Here is a 22,759-nt window from a genome sequence, read left to right on the forward strand (position 1 = left end):
TCAGCTGGGTCCAGACGGATTATGATTGCTGTGGATTGGCCTCCAAAGTTGGCTGAAACTTTGGCGGCTTGGTTAGAGGGTATGTTGAGGGCGAGGCGAACCCATCAACGGCCATTCATCAACTCGACAAGCAACAATTTTGCTGCTCTGCAAGGATATCTATCCTTTTGCAATTTGCCTGTATTAGAAACTCATTTCCGTTTGTAATTGAGTCGCTGCTGGCAGCTGGTGCATGTGGTATGTAGGGAAGTAGTAGGTGGTTCTGGTTCTGGTTCTGTTTCAGATCCTGGTCCTGGTCCCTTTCCCTTTGAAAACTGAAATTCTGAAATCCCGCCCCACATTATGCCGATGGTTATGCAAATTAATGGGCTTGCCAGCTGGCTCGGCCCTTTTCGGTTTCTGGTTTTCTGGCCTCCGATGAATTGATTTGCCCAACTGAACCGTGTCCTTTTTCCGCTCTACATTGCAGAACCATCGCCGCTTTATGACAACAATCACTATCATGAGGAGTGCCTGCGCTGCAATTCGTGTGGTCTGAACTTGACTGGGCCCAACCAAAAACGGGCCAGGAGATTCAAGGTAAGTTCACCAAACAGGCGGGAAAACTAGGTTAATAGCTCTAAGTCGTATCATCAACGAGTATTTTGCTTCGTTTAATATATTATTTCCTAAATATGTAATTAGGAAAAATTGTGCTTAAGTACATTAGCAATTCGTTGGCTAACCAATAGTACCATTTCATTTTAAATCACTTCTCCCATTTAATTTATGTAATCGTACAAAGAGCTTTTTTGTTAATCTGTAAATTCTGACAGTCTGCAGCAAACTCTTAATGTTTCATTTTCTCATGTCAAGTGAAAGGGTCTCATCCAAAATTAATTGAAATACGAAAGAAGCTTTCCGACTTTTTTGTGGCATTGTGATGCACTGAAGTAAATAAGTAATGAGTTTGCTGTACATTCCACTTCTTTTTTGTGACTTGATTTATCAAGAATGCGAAACAAGAGACTCTCTGAAAATGAATATGATGTAAGAGCTTTTCTTACGCGATTTAAAAATCAGATAATAAAGATTTTTGAGGGCGGCCAGGGAGCAAAAATAATTGCCAATTTGGGGAAAAAGTTACCCACACTCGTATTTATATTTGCCTCAACTCATCTGAAATGCATTCGCCCATTTTGGCGCCATAAAGACGAGCTCATTATGGATGACGGATGCATGTGTGGCAAGTGGCTTAATCAAAATTACATATGAGCGAAAAGGGCACACAAAAACTCGAAAAGAAAACAGAATAAATCAACCGGGCGGGAAGAATCCAAACCACTCAAATGCCCAACCACTGATGCCCGTTTTCTTTCTCTGTCGCCTCTCCTACATCCTGCAGAACCAGATCCTGTGCGACCTGCATTTCGCGGACGTGGCCCTAATGGAGTGCTCCGATTTCATGCAGCAGCTGCGGAGCTTCAAGCCGCAATCCTTGGGCTGTGCGGTGGCCAGGCGCAAAAGTTCCACGACGCTGATATTCCCGCTGCCACCGCAGGCTTGCTCAGGTATGTACCATCTACTACATCTACATCTACACATCCGTGCACAAACATACACACACACACAAAAATATATATATATATATATTTGCCATATGCACGATAGGCGTCGGGCACATTTTACGGGTATTATGGCCAAATCGGGACTCAGTCCAGCTGATACCCAGGCAAATTTGCTGCATATTCGGCAATGGGATCATAAAAAATTACTATTTCATTAACTTTAAACGTTTCTCTAATTAATCTAGCATTAGTCATTATAAATGATAGAAAAGTATATATATCTTCTAGATCGTGTAATAATCAGCATTACTTTGCAAGGATATATACCATTCGAGCCAAAAAAAAACAACCCTTCTATGGCATAAACTCCATTTTTTCGCTTTTTTTGCGATATGTCTGTTTGTGTGTGTGTGTGCGTGGCGTCATCATTATAATTCAAATGAGATTTGCGCGCACAGCAATCTACTCATCCTCACACACTCGCACAACCAAACACACACACACACTAGCACAGATAGGGAGAAGCCGAAGAAGAAAGCGGTGAAAGCGGAGAAAGGGGAGATAGAGAGGCGAGAGCGCCACGTCTACAAGTTGGAGAATGTTTGGCATTTTGCATAATAAAGTTGTTCAAACATATTTGACGTCGGGTTGCGCACCCACACTCATGCACTCGTACACTCTCACTAACGCACACACACACACCCATAACGATACGCACACACAGACAGATATAACCGCCATTTTTCGCTGACATAAACTTTCAATTCGGTTCTCATTTTACTTTATTTCCTTTCGTTTTTTTTTTTTTTTTTATTTTTTCGCCGGCGCGAGGCAAACGATTTAATTAAAATCCCCCAAAAACACAGCGAGCGAATAACGGAACATTTCTTAACATTATTTACAAGACCTCTTATATGAATTTCTGTATTTTGAATGCTCGAGCAGAAACGCGCAAGTTTATTAACTGGATTTTTATTACGAAACTTGTGCCCGAAACTCGGGCGTCCATTTTAATTACAATATGCCGAAATAAATGAAATAAACGAAGCGAAGTTCGGCAAACGGCTTTCTTGATTTTATTCAATGATTTCACGAGCAATTATGCAATTAGAACTATGGATACTTTGAGAATACAGTTGATAGCTTCTAATCGATTTCATTAAATTACCGCTGTCTTTGTGTTAAATTCATCAAAAGTGGCAACATATTTTTTAGCATTTATGATATATTCTTAAATATTTAGCACATGTTAAGTTACTGCCATTAAACTTCATTTGTTCCGACTGCATTTAACTTGGGTTATTTCTGCACAATCCACCCACGTCCGCATCCACATCCGCATTCTCACACACATCCGCATCCGCATTCGGCAACCCTTAGCATATGTATTAGTGCTCAGCTTCGCTCATTTGAAGCGACATTAAGGGTGCACTCGAGTAAAGTGATTTGATGCGTGTCACATTCGAGTGCAGCACTTGCTGTTTAGAAACGACATCCCATATTTTCCTAGGAAAGTGGGAAAAGCCAGTGCAACTGCTTAACTGTTAAGATGAGAAAAAAAAAGAAAGAGTTGAAGAAAAGTGCAGCAGCAAACACAACAATGTTTAAATAGTTTATAAAAAATTAATGGACCGCAATTGCAAAAGTTTCTCCTTACTCAAATCTTGGCATAAGGCGTATAAAATCAATGTCATCTTTTCTTTATAAAATCAGAAATGATTTACAATTTATTATTTTAATTTTAATCTGCAGCAATACAGATTAAGGTATTATTTGTCAAAAAACCAAAAAAAGAACAACATTTTGTTGAAATAAGAAATATATGCAAATTTGTTTATGAGAATAAATCTTTATTTGCCATTAATGGCAATTATTGTTTGTCAATAAAGTTCAATGCAAAGAACATAAATAATGCACACACATAAATGGTGAGAAAATATTGGTTAAGCTTGAAAGCAAATGAAGAGTGAATTTCCACAAATAACATTGAGCAAATAAATAATTTATCGCAAGCACCTTAAAGTTTTGGCCGAGATCAGGGGTCCAGGGTCATCAAATAGATTAAATAAATACAGTAAATAAATCATTTAGCGCGTCACAAGTAACGTATACGCCACGTAGGTCACGGAGCACACGTTTATGGCCTAAATCGCGCAACACAGTTATAAACACGTATTATATGCCATCCCAAATAGCGGCAAGAGCCCACGCTTAGATCCATGTGAGTACGTGACAATTAAATTTATGAAATATACCGTATACATAGCCTGGCCGGAAATTCGGGCCAAAAAGGAAGTCGGGCCAAATCCAAGTTGAAAAGTCAGTTCAAGGGCCGTCCGACGCGTCTCGAATTATATCGCTGCGAAATGGGCGCGTGACTGTTGCCACGATGATGCCAAGTTGGCCCATTAGCGGAAGTTGGGCCATACAATGATATGGCCAGGAGGCCAGGAGGAGGAAGCCAGGCCAAGAGCTTACACTAAATGTGTTTCCAAATATGACGCCCGATCATTTGGCTCAGGGAGTCGATTTATTTTTCATTGCCAAGTTAAAAGTAGCCCCTATACAAATGGAATATTTCTAAAATAAAAAAAAAAGTTAGTTATTATTCAAAATCAAAAAGTAGTAAGCTCGTTGGTAAGATTTAATAACAAAGTACAGAACATTTTCATACTTATCTTCGGATGTTGTAACGATTAACTCAAAAGTGATCATGAGAGTTAACCTGTTTTCTCAGCAGCACATTTTTATTTTAGCCATCAATTTGGCCCAAGTTACGGCTGGCATTAATTAGAGCCTTCGGTTTTACAGGCCGCTTGTATGTACGTTCTATTATTCACTGCTTTGTCAACGGCTGTTGGCCATAAATTTGGAGCCATGAATTCGGCCACGCCCCCTATCGCCCACCTGGCCGGGCATTTACATTTTAATATGCATTATTAGCGGGATAATTGTTTGAGAATATTGCCCAAGAATAGACAGCGATAAAAACACGTCGTCGCCAGGAGGACCAGGCGACTACCATCAAATTGCCATTCCATTTTTCCTGGATATTGGCATTGGGCTGGCCACGCCCCCCTTGACGCCTCCGTTGTTATTTGTGTTATAATAAATTCAAAAGGCTCCGGCATGAAAAGGAAATAAAAAATTGTCGCGCACTTTTAACGTTCATTTGTCAGCTCGGTTTCGTTCGCCATTTCCCTGCCGTTTTCCTCGTCCATTTTTAATATTTTAATATATCCTGACACGCACTTTCGTCTCACTTGTTTGGCTGCAAAAAAGAAAAAAACAAGAAAAAAAAATGCTTTTGTGTTCGCCTTGTTAATAAATTTGAATTTTAATAAATAGAGTTGTATTGGCCGCTCCCGCGAGCCAGAGAAAAAAAGGAATATTAATAAAAACAAGTCGATTGTTTACGACCAACTTGGAGCTTGGCCATCGAAAGGAGAACTGGCCAAAAAAACCGAACAATTTTTCATAGCGCATTGATTGCAATCTGGTCAGATTTTTGCCCGCCAGCGAATCAACAGAAAGTTTTCATTTTTATTCCGTTGGCTCTTTGGGCAATAATTTTAATTGAAGTAAAACAACAATGCAACCACAAGTCCTAAACAATGTTTTCAATTTATGGCAGCCAACTGCCCGGGACTCTCGGAATTTTGGAATTTAGTCATTTAAAATGCGGAAAAATGTATTTTACTTGCACGTGATTTTAAAAGAAACCCATCAAAATAAATCTCAATAATTCACAGAGCGAAAATGTGATGGGCGATATTTTTAAGCCGACACTAATTGAAAAGCACTGTTGGCATTTCGCAAGCAATTTATAAGCGTATATGCAATTTAATCTTGCCATTGACAGTCTTTGATATTGGTTACGTTTTTCTCAGACCTGCAGATAAATCGAAATCAATTCTGAAATGTGAGAATCTGATAGTTGTCTAATTGGAAACTCATGTTTGAAAGGCAAGAAATTGCGTTGCACAATGCTGGCTTAAATTCGGTTCTTTTTCCCATTTACCCGAGGCTCGCTCGATTCACACTAATTGAAAAAATAAATTGTGGACTTCGCTCAAAGCGGCACAAATTGTGAAATTCCTATGTGAATTAACTAGCATCGTTTTCTACAAAGGAATCAAATTAAAACCCAAATTGTTTTCTGTCCCAGTTCCAAAGATTAAAATCCAACACAAAATCTTCGAGACGACCTCAAAACTCAGATAATTGCCTAATGGAAAAGTAACAATAGTGGCTCTATTTTTGGGTTTTCCAAGGCTCGTTCGTTACTAATCACAAAAAAAAGAAGTATTGTCCAAGGTTCACTGGGCGTATACGCAATGTGCAGCAAGTCTGTTGTCTGCAGCAAAGTCTTTGCAATTCGAAGCTCTTTCTTTGCTGAATGGAATGCGCCGGATGACCGAATCAAATACCAAAGTTGCCTCTACATCCAAAGTAGATTGCCATAAATTTCTCGGGTCCACTTCAAAGTTGCAATGTAAAGCAAATTAATTTTTGCTCCCTTGCAAGCTGGAAAATGAAAGTGGTTGCTTTGCTGCGGCTTCTTTGTCATTGAATTCTACTCTATTTGGATTTCAGCTTAATCTGTTTATTATCCATAAGGAAGTTGCCTATTTCACTCTTAGAACTAGAGGTAAAAGGTTATCTTAGTTTTAATATTTATGCAAGCTTTTAATTCAAGACAAAAAACTAAAGTTCAAAAAAGAATAACAATTCACTCTTAATCTATTAGGAACCTGTTTAAAACAAACTAACAAAACCAGCAATGGGCTCCTGTACTTATTTTATGCTAAAAAAAAAAAAAAATAACAGGCGGTTAGAGCACCATATCTATGGCTTATCAATTGTATATCCCCCGTGGACTGTGAGCAGTATCTATATATCACCGGCGGTGAAAGTACAGCCCTTGATGTGGCTAAGCTAAATGGAAAAAGCAAACTTTTGCGGCACACACTGGCGGCACACCTGGGCGCCCTGACCACTCCGGACTCCGTCATGTCAATAAGCAATTATTATCCTGCCGACGTGGCCCGGGGTCAAAAGGTGGGACACGTACTGTACAAAGCCCTTGGCCGGCGCAGCCGCCAATTTAAGCCTCTTAAATATAACGAAAAAGCAATTAAAATATAATCAATATGCTGCTCGACTCTGGGCCAGCTGCCGATGGACTTCCAATGAGTTGTGGATGAGTTGGTGCTGGAATCGTCGGATATTATCATCCCTTACGGGCGGCGGATCCACCAAGGACTTGAGATTTTCCGTATAGCGATAGTGCTGCATCTGGCCAAGATCGATGCCCACATGGTAAGGGTCACTCGCGTTCATCCACTGAAAGGGAAAATGATTGTGCAGCAACGTGACATAGCTGATATCATGGAGGCACTTGATCGCAGAGTAGGGATCCAAGTGTTCCGCCACCCGCATCACATGCCGCAGCATAAAGAATTGTTCCGGAATGCTCTCGTCCGCGGGCAGCTGCTTGGAAAAATACACATTCCGGAAGCAATAGCTAGAGCGAGTGGTGGCGTTCACATCCTGGGTCTGCAGATGCGTCAGCAAATCTTGCCAGGTGCGATGCTCACCCAGTGGCATTATCACCTCATCCACATCCACCACCGCCACGAAATCGAAATCGTACAGACTCCGGTACAAACAGTCGTTGTAGAGCAGCACCTCGATAATCATCGCACGGAATGTCTCGTGATCTGCGGTCTCATTGGGAAAACGGAATTTCCGCAGATCGAAGAATCCGTCGCCAGCTTCCGTGTAGTGGGCAAGGGTTCTCATTGTGTTGGGCATCAGTTGCCCGATATCGAAAGCGGTCACCTTGGTGGCGCCCAGTAGCCTCATCAGTTCCAGCCACTCCACGAATCTATCGGTCATGTCCACGTCGGGAAATGTGAGATATTTCACACAAACTCCTATTCGCTTTGGACGTTGTGCATTTGGTGGCTCCTCGGGTGGCGGTGGCACCACCTTAAAGGCATTCTTTGGCACCGCACAGGGATCGAAGACCAGACTCACCAGCTGTGGAACCCTTTGGGAATTCATTTGAAACGAAAAGAGCGTAGGAAACGCAACAGCCTCTGGATGACCCCACTCCGGGTACCAGCCCAGTTTGCTTTGGTGAACGGGCAACTTTTCTGGCTGGGTATCGCCATCGTACCAAACCTGCAAGTAGGAGGCCGGATAGGAACCACCACACCGGGTCACCATTCCGAGGACCACCATCTCCGGTATCGTGGGCCTCCGGTCGTAGTATGCCCCATAGAGGTAGTACGTCAGGTTTTCATGCCGCGTTAGCTGGAAGTAGGGGTTCGTGAACTCGATGTCTTCGTAGCGAGGATACGGGGCACACTGGTCAGCCCGCAGCCGCACCCAGTCCTCGTTCTCTTTGCTCCGCAGCAGGTCCTCCAGATTCGGTTCCTGCTGCGATCCCGCGCTCTCCTTGCTTTCGGTGTCAATTCCTGGATGGGCTCCATGGTGAACAACAGCAACTGCAAGACAAGCCCAGCTGAGTTTTAATTTAAATAAATTATGTCTGTTGTGTTGTTTACCGACTCGAAGTCTGGTTTCTCACTTGCAACTGCAGTCAACAAAAAAAATGTTTGCTTACAGTACAAATATATCGGTGGATGGAAACATCAACCGTGTTTTAGCCAGCAAAAACAGGTGTTATATATTGAAAAGGTCGCTAGCACCCACTCTGAATAATGTATACGCAAATTGTTTTTTGTTGGCATTAAATGGACTTAGTTTTCATATTGCAAGAAGTACACGAATTGGTAGCCTCAACTGTCTTATATTTCTTTTTCACTTGTATACAAACCACTTACCCTTTTTGAGCCGGGATGCTGGCTGTGGCTTAGTTCCTTGTGGGTTATTCAAGATTTGGAGTGATCCAAGTAACTGGTAGAGCAGATAGAGAACGAAAAGAGCCAAACTGCAGAGGAGAGGCGTCCTGGAGGAACGCAGTTGATAGTAGACCATCGCGAATCGCTCAGAATGAGCCACTGAAACGAGTTCGCTTTTGCAGTATCTACTTAAGCGATTCGACAGATACTTATGCTACAAGTGCATTTTGGAGAAAACAAACAGGTGTCAACTAAATATAGCAACCAGCTTATTTACGAACTGACATCTCAATACCCTTGATGCCAGTACAAATATTAATTTTTTAAACATGAATATTTATAAATTATACATACATACATATACATAAATACAACCATTAAATATTTTTGTTAAAATTATATTTTCATTTATTTTAAAATTAAATATTTCAATGTGGCACATATGAAAATATAAATAAGCAATGCACTGCGACAAAGTACTGGTATTAAAGGAAAGGCAGTTAAGTTAATGAAAGGTTTTTCCAAACGATTTTCAATAAAACCTTATTATGATTGCTGATATAGATGAAAAATCGGAGCTTATTGCTTTGAGTTTATAACTATAGAAGACATTGATTTTAATTTAAGTTTTATAAATTTTCAATTTCTCTTTGTATGTGTGCAATTATGTCTAAATACTTATTTGATTTTATTAATCAGGCCTTGCGCAATATTTTCATTCAGATTAAGCCGCTCATGTGTCGGGAAAAGCGGCCAATCTCGATGGGCGGGGGGAAATTTTGTGGCGGGTGTGGAAATTTCTCGAGGGGAATGGCCCTTAACTAGCGGCAAACAAGCCAAGTCCGATGGCTGGATACATTATTATTATTATTGTTATTGTGTATGTCAACCTCAACATGGCAGTGGCCAACATGACAAAAGCAGTGGCCGTCGGTTGAAATGTGATCGGAAATCGGGGGGAATATATTTATATCTATATACATACATAAATATATATGTATGTGGGGTATATATCTGCGGAAAATGGCAGTAAAAGAAAACCTGGCGTAGGTAGCACCTGCATTAAATTATTGATTCGATTTCGCGCGCGGTTCGTTTTTATTGTGGCGAACTTTTTGTCTGAATGAATTGTAGCCGACCGGCATTGTCAAAGTTGGGGTCCACCCCAGTATACACCCACGCACTCACCCCACTCAGCCCACCCACACCCACACACACACACACCTATCTGTCAGTCTGTCAGGTTACCTTTCCAATTCCTGCGTGAGTGTGTGTGAGTGCGACGTAGTTAGGGGGATGCCGCCACGTCCAGAAGCGGCATAACAATAACAAAAATAACACCAGAATTTATGTGTGTGACGCTGAGCGTTTGTTTGAATGCACACTGTAAAGAAAACGTATACAAATGTTTAATTTTTCACCTAAAAATAGCATTATTTTCGCAAAACAATATGAAAAAGTAGTCCAAATTCGGAATTTCATATCTCGATAAGCTCGTAATTAAATTTCCAATCAAACTGTGTTCCAACATGGGAAATTTATTTTTTCGCCGTTTTCTGCAAATTTTGATGATGTTACCCCTTACAAAAAATGCGAAAATTGACACAAAAAATTATTTTCCTAAATCCTTCAAAAATATATAGGGATCGTTAGCATTGGTAATTAGCTGCTCAAAACAGTTATTCTTTTAGCTTTATGACCATATTTAGCCAAAATATGATGAAAATACCAATCGGAAATATTTTTTTTTGCAAAAACATTTTTTTTAATTTCACTAATAAAATATTCAGTTTTTTGGACACAACTTTAAAAGTAAGTGTCTCACCATAAAATAGCATAGCTCGTTGAGCTCGTAATTAAATTTCCAATCAAACTGTGTTCGAACATGGAAAATTTATTTTTTCGCCATTTTTTGCAAATTTTGATGATGTTACCCCTTACAAAAAATTCGAAAATCGACCCAAAAATAAGTTTTTCTAAATCCTTCAAAAAGTGATAGGCGTCGTTACTACTGGTAAATAGCTTCTCAAAAGAGTCATTCTTTCATCTATATGACAATTTTTATCGAAGTTATGACTAAAATTCCGTTTGCAAAATCTCGCTTTTGGCAAAAGTCGTGTTTCCAACTTTCGGTAATAAAATAATCCGTTTTTTTGTCACAACCTTTAAAATAATTGACTGAATTTGGAATGTTATACCTCGTTGAGCTCGTAATTAAATTTCCAATCAAACTGTGTGATTTATTTTTTCGCCATTTTTTGCAAATTTTGATGATGTTACCCCTTACAAAAAATGCAAAAATTGACCCGAAAATTAATTTTCCTAAATTCCTCAAAAAATTAAAGAGGTCGTTAGCACTGGTAAATAGCTTCTCAAAACAGTCATTCTTTCATCTATATGATCATTTTTAGCCGAGCTATGGTAAAAACATAGAATTTTAATCAAAAGTCATATTTACAAAATTCCGAATTACTTTAAAAATTATTATCCGATTATGGAATGTCATACCGCGCTAAGTCAATTAAAGATGAAAAACGCGAGCACATTTACGTCATTTAAGGCATTTCGCTAAGTGTATTTATGCGCACGTACATGTGTACGTGAACGTGAAATGAACGTTTGGTGTGCGTTTTTGGTTTAAGTGATTGATAATGTCTTGTTTGCCGTGTACATGTGTATGTATGTATATGTGTACACGGCAAACAGGACATAATCAATCACTTAACCCAAAAACGCACACCAAACGTTCATTTCAATTAAAGTTTCGCTTTCATTCACTTAGCCTGGGAAATGAAGATGGGGGAAATGTTCAGAATATGGCAAGGGAGCGTTGAAAAAATAGCAAAATCATTTCATACACTAGACGAAATTTGCCGGGCAATTATTAAGATTGCAGGCAATGACTAATGGAAGGAAAGTTGCGAGCATAATGATGAATCATTCTTGTTGAATCGAATTACTCAAGCTCAATCAATTACATCGATAGTTCGTCGACTTTTGCCTGTTTTCCTATATTTACTAGTTATTTTTTCCCTATTAGAGTTTTATTTATTGACAATTTTTATGGGTTGGAAAAATAATTCGCTTTTAGCTTCAAATACAGCTTCTCATTTTGTATTTATGCTTATGTACTAGTTTGATTCCTTTATATATCCATTATCAGATTATATTGTATTATATCCTTCACCATTCATGGGTAATTTCATTCATGTAATTTACTCATTTAATTTTCTCGTTCGTATTTCTTTTATTTACCTCTGATAATTGTAACTCAAATGCAGACTTATTTCGAAAGTTTCTGGCCGACATGCCAACGAATAAAATGGAATAATTTTTGCCGCAACTTTGATTTCACTTTCGTCAAACACACACACACACACACACATTATATGCGGGTTGTGGGTTAGTTTTGGGTTGAATGTGGGTGATTTTCCTTTGGGAGAAAAGGGGTGATGGGTGGCTTCTTTATCGCCGCCCGTTCGCGACGGAAGCTTTCAATTTCCGCTGGCAGCACCCGCTTTGCTTTATGGATTGGTCTGCTCGCTTCTGGTTTGGGCCAGTTCCCGTTTTTGGCTCACATTATTCGCATATCATCGCAGCGCCGAGAATCGTTGGGAAATCGGAGAAAAATCAAGAAAATATGAATAAGCAGGGAAAGGGAATGGGCATGGAAATGGGCAGGGAAATGGAAATGGAAAAGGGGATGGGGTGAAGAAATCAAGGAATCTGTTGCTTACTTTCGACACTGTTGCTGTAATTGAAGCCATGACGCAAGCGAAACTTGCTCGCAGCGCCATTTCAATGCCTTTTCCTCGATTTGCCTGCGATTTCCATGCGATTTTCCCCGCGATTTTCCCCGCGCTTTTCCCCAACAAATGGCAAGAACCCCGCAAGATTATTCGCTTGAAAGTAATTTGTTTTCATGCGACATGAAAAAGTCTGCTCGCGACACGGATAAGGAAAACTGTTATGCAAAATGGCAACAAGGAGATGTCCTTTAAATGATGACGGCCATAGATGCCAACCCGCCCAGATTATCGACTGTCAAGCCTTTGAGAGCATAACATATATATACTTTCACTCTCTTACATAACGTATTATATGTAAATAGAACGGCAAGAGGCCAAGGGCCACCTGATCTGCACTCAAATCACATTTTGTCACACATTTAGCATAATTTAGCACTTCATTTGTGAGCGCAAAAGCCGCGACAGCTGCCTGGGAAAAACTTTTCAACGCGAACACGCCTCTTTTTGGGGCGCAAGATGTATGGATATGGTTGCAAAGTGTTTATGATGCCCCGGGCGACACGTCAGCAGACAGCAAATTCCATCCGTAGATGTATAAAAAGCACTGCAAGAACCAATCGAAATTGGTAAATGAAAATTCAAATAAATAATTGAGAGATTTAAAAAAGTATATAGCGCCTTTGGAAATTTCCACAATTTGATGAAAAACAGGCATTTGCAAACATTTTGGCAGTTTCTAAATATCTACCTAAATATATATCTAATAAAATTGGATGTTTTTTTCAATGTACGTCCCCCGTTTTTGTCAAAAATCGTCAGGGGCAACAAATTCCACCTGTGATGACACGAATCTCAACATCAAAAGTAGACATTTCGTGCGGTTGGTTTGCCTCACTTTCATCCCCTCCTTTCGAGTTCCTCGAACAAAAAAGTCTGGCGAAAGTTTTTGTTCCGTCGAAAGAACCTGAAATTACAACCCATATATGATACAATAAATGATTACATGTGTGATTTATGTTTCAATTTCTCGTTTTTTTTCGCTTTCGTTGCAGGTAAATTGAATGAAAAATTGGTTGAAAACTGAGCAGCGATGCGAGGATAAGTATTGTTAAAATTTATTACAAATACTATGCCATTTTGCATGGGCAACTGGTAAAATGAGACGAAGAAGGAACATAAACTCTATATAATTAAAATTAATATAAGCTGTTAAATGAAATTCTAATTAGTAGTTGATTAAACTTTTTATGTGGGCTTATTTATTGATAATTACACACACAAGCCGATACAATTGTTATTGGTTCTAATTAAATTATTTCCTTTACCATTCATTTTTATCACATAACAAAGTAGAGGAGCAATGTTGAGCTGAGGAAATTATGAAGGAATCTTTCGTATTGCCTGCAGTGCTCTCAGAAATTGGATATTAGTGCTTGAAAGCCGGCATATAATTACGATAATGCCGCCTCAATTGGGGATCGTTATGCCACTCGACCAGTACCACAACTACCAATGTCCTTCTGAATGCTGGGTGTGCTGGGTATTTCGGGTTAACGTGAATGTGTGGGTGTGTGTGCCTGTGTGTGTGTATCCATGTCCGAGTAAGCTAGGGCAGCATTTGCATTTTGGACTCGGGCCAACCACAAAATTGCTCGCCAATGGCTCTTTAGGACGTGTCCTGTCGACTCTCTGCGGCTTATTGGCCAATTTGCAACTTGATTAACAAAAGTGCATGAGGTCAGCGGGTCGCTGATGATCATTACGATCATTATGCAACTCCAGTGGCACTTCGGTGGGAAATGGCAATGCCGACAGCGCGAAATACCAGCACTTTAAAGGCCATAAACCTTAATTGCTGATTACGCAGACACACGCACACACTAACACATAAAAAGAAGGAATGGCGAAAATATTTCAATAATCTTGCGAGCATTGTTCAAAGTAATGCCCTGTATTCTATGCGTATCTGCGACTCAATCGACAGCATGGAAATATAAATACATTTTTGGAAATATTTATTTAAATAGAAATTATGCCATATGTGTGGTTAAAATTATATTAATAAATCAAGAGTAGAATAGAAGCCTAGAGATTTTTTAGCGATATCCAAAAATGGATTCCACGGTATCCACAATTCGATGAGCAATTTTACCCTGCGAGGCAGGGCGCATAATTTGAAAATTGAAATTTTCCTCACGTACAGAGCGTCGGCAGCGACGCCAACGCAGCATCCACTTGTCAACATGAATTTCCAATTTTCTCTTTTCCCACTTCCAGTACAACAAAAGCAGGCATTGTTCAAATTTTATTTATCTGTGCGTGTGTGTGTGAAGAGCACCCACTTCATCTCATAAACTGGCCACAATTGGTTAAATCAAGTTGGCATCAGAAGTGCATCATTTACATTGTTTCACAAAACATTTTTCCCTCAATTAAGAATTACGTACGTACGCGTACTTTTTTTGTTTATTTAATAGCATGCGTAAATATTTAAAAATTCATAACATTTCCTAATATAAACAACATTTAAGAGCATTTTTGGTTCGGCCTTCGGTTATTCGAATTTCACTTTAAATTATGGGCTTGATTTGCTTCACTGCGCAGTCAACGACTTCAGATTCCGGGAAATGTGAAGCAAATAGTATTATTTTAACTCATATTCGCTGGTAATGAAATGCTAATTCAAGCATTAATTAATTAATAATCAAAACCAATAATGCAACAATATGTTGCAAAACTACTAAGCGATTTGTGGTTTTCCACTTATTTACATAATTATACATAATAGCATTTGTAGTTGAATAAAAATCAAAACAAAAATGCATAGCAATGGGGGAAGTGAACTAATTCATGATTTGGAAATAATATTCGATCTATGAATCCAATATAAATAGAAACCCATTTCGTAATGTATTTCAAAGATATACAGCATATTTTCCAGCTCGTTTTAAGCTGCTCTCGAAATTTCCAACTACAAATGTAAACGTATTCCGTAGAGGAAGTCGTTAGCCCCAAAATTGTTGGCCAAAAATCCTTTGGCCAGCCGCTGGCTAAGCGTTCTGTGACCAATTATAATTTACAACGACCCCCGCCGCCCACTTTCAAAAGAAGGGGGTGGCCAATATTCCCCAGTTGCTGACACGTCAAAAACGGGCTACGTAGTTTACGGTGGTCTTCATTTTGATTAAACGCAAACAGGGTAGCACGAAAAAATTAGTTGGCTTTTATGCAAATGCATGACGGTACCCCCGCCCCCCCCTGAAAAATGTCCCGGGGCTGAGTTTTTGGCCATTTGACTGCTCGTATCTATCTGCGGGATGGCAAAAGGCCGAGAGCCTGCTGCCCTATCGCTTCCATGTGCAGGTAACCCCTTGTCAGGGAAAGCCGGAAAATCGGCGGAGGAAAATGGGCCGAGAAATCGGGGGAAAATTGGGGGAAGGCGGCAGCTTTTTTCGCCTGCCCGTCTTCTTTATTATCTTATCCGCTTTCTGTTATTTCATATTTGCGCTTTAATGAATTTTAAAGCTTTCATTTCTTTTAACGGACTCCGCTTATTTTTGCTTTTCCCATTATTTTCATTATTTTTTTCGGTAAATTATTAATAAGAAAATTTTGCGCTTACTCTTCAGATTTTCAGTTACTTTTTTTTTTTTTTGTGTGTTTTGGGCAACAGATTTTAATCGTTTTAAAATTTGTTTTCCTTGGCTTGAAGTTAAGGCCGCAGCAGCCACCCACCAGCACCGACCCACCCACCCACACACACACAGACAGACGGCTATACACGCACACCATCGCTCACAGGCACCGCGGAGAAAATATCACGCATACGCCGCGTTGTTTCGCTGCATGTGAGAGAATTCCGTGGCTGGCATCGCTCGCTGTAAATTGTAATCATCAAAGCGTTTTCTCAGAGCCGCTTGGTGTTACTTCTTACAGTGAGTGTGCCAGTCCGTACACAGAAAGAAAACCCCCTTTGAAAAAACCATTTAAACAATTGTCAACTGAGAATAATGAAGATCCGAAAAAGAAAGCCATCGCCTCTATACTCTTGCAGTAGGAAACCTGAATGATTTATGCACCTGGTTTGATTGGGCCAATACAGGCTGTATACCAGATTTATGACATATTCTTCGGAATGGGATACCACTTTAGGTATCCTCATAAGACTGGTATAAGCACGAAATTCAATAAAGATAAAACTAAGGATTATACAATGTTAAACTTCACACAGCAAACACGAATAAACTCAATCGCATTTTCATATTTCGATTTTTCAACATTTTCAGGGGTTACAATCTTGTTAGACTTATAGCTACTGCAAGGGTATAGGAAACATGGCCGGGAGTGAATTTCCATTTGGTTTTCGGTATGAATTTTGAGATAGGAATTTGATTTGAAGAGCGGAAACTGAAGTGGAAGCGTCAACGGAAACGGAAACATCGACGGAAGCGGAAGTGCAAGTAAAAGTGAAAGTGAAGTGCAATGCAATGGCGCCGTGAAGCGATCATCTACACACGCACACTTACACTAAATCACACACGCACACACTGGCAAAAAAAAAAAACTCTATACAAACAAAAGGGAACATGAAAAGTCACTGGAAAATCGGAAAATCGGAGGCGTGGCAACGCCTGTCACGTTGCAGTCATTCGACGTGACTTGCGAATTTTCCACATTTCCAAAAGGGTTTCCATGTGACTTAAAGCCAACCGAAAAAGTGGGAAAAATTCATGATTTAATTTTTGGATTTACAGACAAATAAAACAATACTATTTGCTATTTTTGGGGAGGCCACGAAACGGTGGCTTAAATAAACTCTTAACACCTTGAAATCGAAAAAGAGAGCATCAGAAGTGCAGTGTCCTGATGAAAGTAAAGAAAAAAACGTAGAATTTCCCCTCAACTTTTGTTTGCTTGATTTGTTTTTTTGTTTGCCGCTTGTCGTTTGATTCCTTTGCATCTTAGCGAAATTGGTTTCCTTTTACTTTCCCCGGGACTTTTGTTCTTTCTCGACGATTGTGTGCCGTGTTTATTTTAGCATTCGCAACCCCCCAGCACATATATCTATTGTTATTCGGTCTTTTTGTACCTAAGGCCAACTTTGATAACACACTTTTCTTCTGCAAATGGCAGCTGCGGAAAAGCCAATGGTCGGAAGGGGGGAGTTGGTAGGTGAAGGTGGAGGTGGAGAAAATGGTGAAAATTCGGCCGCAACTGAAATCGAGATGAAAACATAGCAGTGAAAAGTGGAAAGCAATTTCCAGTCACGGGGCCACGTCGAAACCAATTTTCCCAACTTTTCGTCTGGCAACAATTAACAAGCAATCGAATGCAAATAAACCAATAGGAGAACAACAACAAATCGCCAAACGGGCCGTGTAGAGTTACATTCCACCGACCTGACCCGACATGACCCATAATGCCCCCCCATTGACATCATTAATGACACCCAAAGTGTCCTCCATTTGTGCCGAACAAGCCGAGAAAAGACAGACGGAATACGAATTTTCTGGGGGTTGTCTTGGTCTTGGCTTAATACAAAGCAAATAGCCGTGGCTAAAAGGAAAATGCCTGGAAAGTCCACTGGCAAGCTGGCCGAAAAAGCCAAGAGGCGAAAAAAAATGAAGTCGAATACAACGAAAAACGATGCGCAACAAATTCAAATGGCAAGATAAAAAAAATGTCAAGTGTTCTTCTTGACACGGGAAAATGGAGGAAAATGACACTTGGGTTGGGGGGAATATAGAGTGACAAGCCGTGGAATGGGATATAATAATACATAGATATATGTATATATATATATATATATACAAAAGGCCATGAATTAGTCACAGGCGAAATGGTGTGTGACAAATAATACAGAGATGTCAAGCCAAATATCGCATACTTGACATGTTCTTTATGATTTTAAAGGATGCACAGCCACTTCAGCTACAACTGTATCCCTACTTAGATATTGGACAATAATTCTAGTCGTAAATCTTTCCACAAAAAGTATGCCATATCTTAGGTAACAAGCATGTTTGCTTAAAAAGTTGCGTTGGGATTTTAACATATTTTAAAGTTTCAAATCACCTTTATAATCCTGTTTTTTGCCTTTTATTTCCCCCTTTTCTGATCCGACTGTCCATTATGCTGCGAGTCATTTGCCAAATGTCAGGCCACTTTATGCTAATGCAATGTTGCGTGATCCTGGAAGGAATTCTCATCGCCACTGGGAACTGGGACTGGGTTTTGGGTGGCTCTGGCTTGTGTTAGAAGCACTAATGGCTAATGGATTTCCGCGACGCATCAAAACATAAAAAGCGCGCCAGATGAGTTGTTTGAAAAGTGGGCGACCGTGTCATTTAAATGGGCCAACCAATCCCGCCCAGTCATGTGGCCCAAACTGCATTGTTGGCCAAAACTACAGGGTCACAGCCATGGTCACAAGCACTTTTTTTTCGTTGTTGTGTAAGCGGAAATCCTTGTGGCCAGAAATTGAAAGGATGGATGGATGGGTGGCTGATGAGTGGATGACACAGCAGGACTTGAAAGCAGGATAAGCAGCTCTCATAATTAACGCTGAATGGATAAAAAACAAGCCCGGGCTGGGGCTATCAATAAAAGAAAGCCACCATTATGAATTAATTGTATTTAGCTTGGTTTAATTTCATTTTTAATAACTTTATTTCGAGCGACCACAAACGAAACGATAAACTGTTAGCAAACCAATTATTTGCTGACAAAAAAAATAAAAATAAAACAAATTAACACCGATGCATCAAATTATCCATTATTTGCCAATCAAATTGTGCTCCGAGCGAATTCATTTTTATTTGATCGCATGCGGCGAAATACGGGTATATTTATTCATTTGCTGCCTGTACAAATTTGAGTTGGACCTGAGATTTGTTAATTTATTGCTTACACCTGCAATTGCAACCGCTCCATTTGCGGTTCCTGTGCCGAATGTGGCATTTAAATTGCTGCACGAGTGCGGCCACACAAATCAACACAATCGCATCTCAATTTGGGGCATTGCAAATGTTTGCACCAACCACACATATCATCACCAGCTGCATTTTGCCCCAAACACTCAAATGGACTATGAAATAGCAGGCTTACTCACTCCGCAGTACAGCAATTGGGATTGCAGCCTGCAAACTTTGAGATACATTCATTTCTTTTTTTTTGGTATAAAATTACCCATCATGCGCTTTAAAGTTTCCATTGATTGATATATATAAATTAAACACATTTAGCAAAGAGAAAGCTCTTCAGTTTCTCAAGTAGCCATGCCATTAAATATCTTCAGTTGTGAAGCAGCACTTCGCGCTTTCTATTTCCACTCTGTTGGCGATTTGCCTGCCGTAGAGCTGCTTCTCAGATTATAGACCATCATCCACGATATTCCATTTTGCCCGGCCATACTATCTATGTGTACATATTACATGGCCGGGTGTCAGTTGGTCTGATTTGTTTGCCTTCGCCGGCTTGGCAAGTGGCCATTACAAGTGGCAAGATGAAATAGTTGCCCGGCCAGCTTCCGGTTGCCTTCATTCCTCCTGGGAGGCCAACACAAACGATGCCCATCAATTTGGCTGTTTGTGTTTATTTTCGTGCTTTGTGCTCCATGCTGCATGTTGCTGCCGTGCAGTTGCAACACGAGCTGTGGTTGTTGCTGCTGCCAGGGTGGATGAAAAATGAACCGGACGGGATGTTATTTGTATGGGACACAAGCGAACGGGATCAGAAACAGCAGCTAAGGGAGGGGGCAGGAGCAGGAGCAGCGGGAGCACGGAAGAGCGCCAAAGTGACCCAAAATGGCACGCGGTGTTGGGGGCGGTTTAACTGGCCTTAAAGAATATATATTAAATATATATTGCATATCCGCGGGCGCTGTGCACGCAATATTCACGCACACACACGCACAGCCGCCTAAAAATCTGGCAGAGCCGAAATCCAGTCGTGGGTTTCAGGACCCTGATCCTACAGAAGAATACTCTCTCGTGCAATTATGTAACAATTTCTAATTTCTAACTAACGCGATTACCATAAATCATTGAACAGTAATTGGTACGCGTACAAAAAGGCTTTCAAGTTATACAAGATTTCTTATAATCCTTTTGCTAATTTATAGCAAATTTCGCGTTAGTCAAGTAACCCCTACAGTGTAGGGTATCAAAGCCTAGGCAAGACCGCAGAAAAACAGTGCGAGCAAGCGATTTCATAGCCTACTTAGCGGCGCGCGCTGCGAGTTATTCAAATTTGAATTAGGCAGGGCCACCATTTTATGGCTTTCGCTGTCTGTCTGTCTGTGTATGTGTGTGCGTGGGTTGTTGTGCGGTCGTACGATGTAGTATATGTGTGTGCGTGCTCCTTGGGCGGCAGGAAAGGACCCGAAAAATATGCAGCATCTGCGTGGTAGACGGGCAAAACTTGCGGCATAAAATGTGTGGCACATGTGTGACGGGAACGGTGAGCGCTCCTTAATTAGATCATAGTTGCCATCTTGGCGCAGGGCAGCATTTTACTGCCATCCCGCTGAAACACGAACACGAACCAGAAACAAGAGCACAAAGAGCCCAAGGAGCAGTGGAGAAGGACCAGGACCAAAGCACCATCAACGTCATGCCCGCCATCATCGTCCTCATCATTGTACAGTGGGGCCAAAGGAGCAGAAAGTTCGGTTCAATCCTGGGATCTGTACAAGGATATGTTCGCCTAGAACATATTCAAATGAAATGAAAGCTTTCGCTATAAAGTCGATATAAATAAATTGTTGCCTTCTATCTTTATCCAACTTTACCCAACTCATGGCAATCCCTTGCCGTCTTTAATTTTCTATTGTTTTCGACCCACTGTCCCTGGGGCAGAGAGATGTGGCACATTATTGACTCACGCGCCGCATCGAATTTCCAACTCAATCATGGACAGAAAAGTTGATGGCAGAAAAAGGGAAAGTGAGTGGGTGGATAGATGGTTGGTTGGTTGGTTGGTTGGATGGGAAGGGGAAATGGTGAATGCGAAATGGGAAGTTTCGCCTGCTTTATGACTGGCAACTCACGCGACGCCACTCGCCATCGTTTACGGTATTTGCATTTTAATTGAATTGAACTAAATTATTTTGTTGAGAGTTGAAGGAATTGCCAGCCATTGAAAGCCCCAAAGTAGGCAACAGTTTTGCGAGAATGTAAAAGCCACAAGCCGCTAAAAAGTTGAGTGAAACTTTGACATAAGACTCTGGCCGCAGGAAGAAACCGAGATTGTCAGCGGAAACTTTTCCATTTGATGGGCGCAGGGGGTCCATACACCGCGGCTGATTGGTGGGGAGAATCTTATCCAAACTAAAATCCCAAGTGCCACCTAGAAATTAAGAGTTAAGTCGCCTCAAAACTGAGAAGAAGCACAAAGTTCGAAATAAAAGAATGTTCTTCTGCGTAAGCAGCTGTTGCTGGGAAAATCTTTAAATGAGGTGGATTGCCGGTGGGTAACTTAGTTGCCTCACAAACCTAATCAACTTGCCTTATATGAAATTAATTGGAAGTTCTCGAGACCTCCTTAAATGGATGCTATATATATATAATATACATTGCAATAACCCATTGCAGATGAGTTCTGCGAGGAGTATCCGCACAATCTGATGCCCACTCCCGGCTACTGGATCGAGTGCTCCCGCCAGAAGATCACCATGCCCACGCCGCACACCATTTGGGATGAGAGCGACTCGGAGCACGAGGACATCCGGGCAGGAAGTGCCAGCGATGCCTATCTGGAGCGCGAGTGCAGCGATCTGTACGAGGACGACGAGGACTCAGAGGCCACGCCCAGGTGAGCTCCTGAAGCTTCTTTCAATATTGGATTGCTAATCCTCCCATTCCGAAATCCCTGCAGTCCGCGCAAAAAGACCACCATCGAGGAGCAGTGGGACCAGCAGGGCGCCTTCGAACTGATCTCCGTGGAGCAGGAGACGTACGAGAAGTACTTCTACGGCACCGAGCACTGGAACTACTTCACCAGCGACGAGGACCTGGGTCCGGTCATCCTGTCCATCAAGCAGGAGACGCTCAACGGACGGGATCAGTTCCGCATCCTGGTACGGGCTGGTTCCTACACGGTGCACGGACTGATACCGGCGTCCTGTGTGTTCGCAGATAGGTAATATGTTCCATATCTAACCATATGATATATATTTAATCAATCAATCGCTTTAAATTTGTAGATATAATCGCGAGGAGGTAGTTAGATCTTTAGGTAAAGAAGTTAATTTAAATCCACCTTTAACGTTAGGACAATTACCCGATACGCCAGAGGAATTATTAAAATTAGATCAGGTGCGCACCAATCTCATATAATATAATATAATTTATAACATAATATATATATAATTTTTAACTTTTGATAGGTTTTTATAAAATCAGAGTTAAAAGTTGGCGTCATATTTGTCAAAGAGGATCAGTATACCGAAGAGCAAATTCTGGACAATAATGAAAATTCACCGCTCTTCGACGAATTCCTTACTCTTCTGGGCGATCGAGTTCGGCTGCGTGGATTTGATAAATACAAAGGTGGCCTTGATACGGTGCACGACCTGACAGGTGGGCCAATC

General features: G+C 40.8%; 2 protein-coding genes across 5 annotated transcripts in view; one reads left to right on the plus strand and one right to left on the minus strand.

Annotated features, from left to right (window-relative positions):
- Window positions 1–22,759, plus strand: part of LOC117148264 — a 45,183-nt gene that overhangs the window by 14,686 nt on the left and 7,738 nt on the right. For all 4 annotated transcript variants that reach the window (XM_033315573.1, XM_033315574.1, XM_033315575.1 and 1 more), the window contains 6 exons: window positions 470–579; window positions 1,385–1,550; window positions 21,762–21,981; window positions 22,045–22,308; window positions 22,373–22,484; window positions 22,556–22,748. In XM_033315573.1, the coding sequence (XP_033171464.1) occupies window positions 470–579; window positions 1,385–1,550; window positions 21,762–21,981; window positions 22,045–22,308; window positions 22,373–22,484; window positions 22,556–22,748 (1,065 nt within the window). The remainder of the gene's footprint in view (window positions 1–469; window positions 580–1,384; window positions 1,551–21,761; window positions 21,982–22,044; window positions 22,309–22,372; window positions 22,485–22,555; window positions 22,749–22,759) is intronic.
- LOC117148265 lies at window positions 6,366–8,616 on the minus strand. Its single transcript, XM_033315577.1, has 2 exons — window positions 8,402–8,616; window positions 6,366–8,062 (listed from the first exon to the last, which is right to left on the minus strand). Exons 1-2 carry the CDS (start codon window positions 8,553–8,555, stop codon window positions 6,696–6,698), a joined length of 1,521 nt encoding a protein of 506 aa, XP_033171468.1. The 5' UTR covers window positions 8,556–8,616; the 3' UTR covers window positions 6,366–6,695.

This window comes from Drosophila mauritiana, chromosome X (assembly GCF_004382145.1).
Source record: "Drosophila mauritiana strain mau12 chromosome X, ASM438214v1, whole genome shotgun sequence".
Classification (NCBI taxonomy): Eukaryota; Metazoa; Arthropoda; class Insecta; order Diptera; family Drosophilidae; genus Drosophila; species Drosophila mauritiana.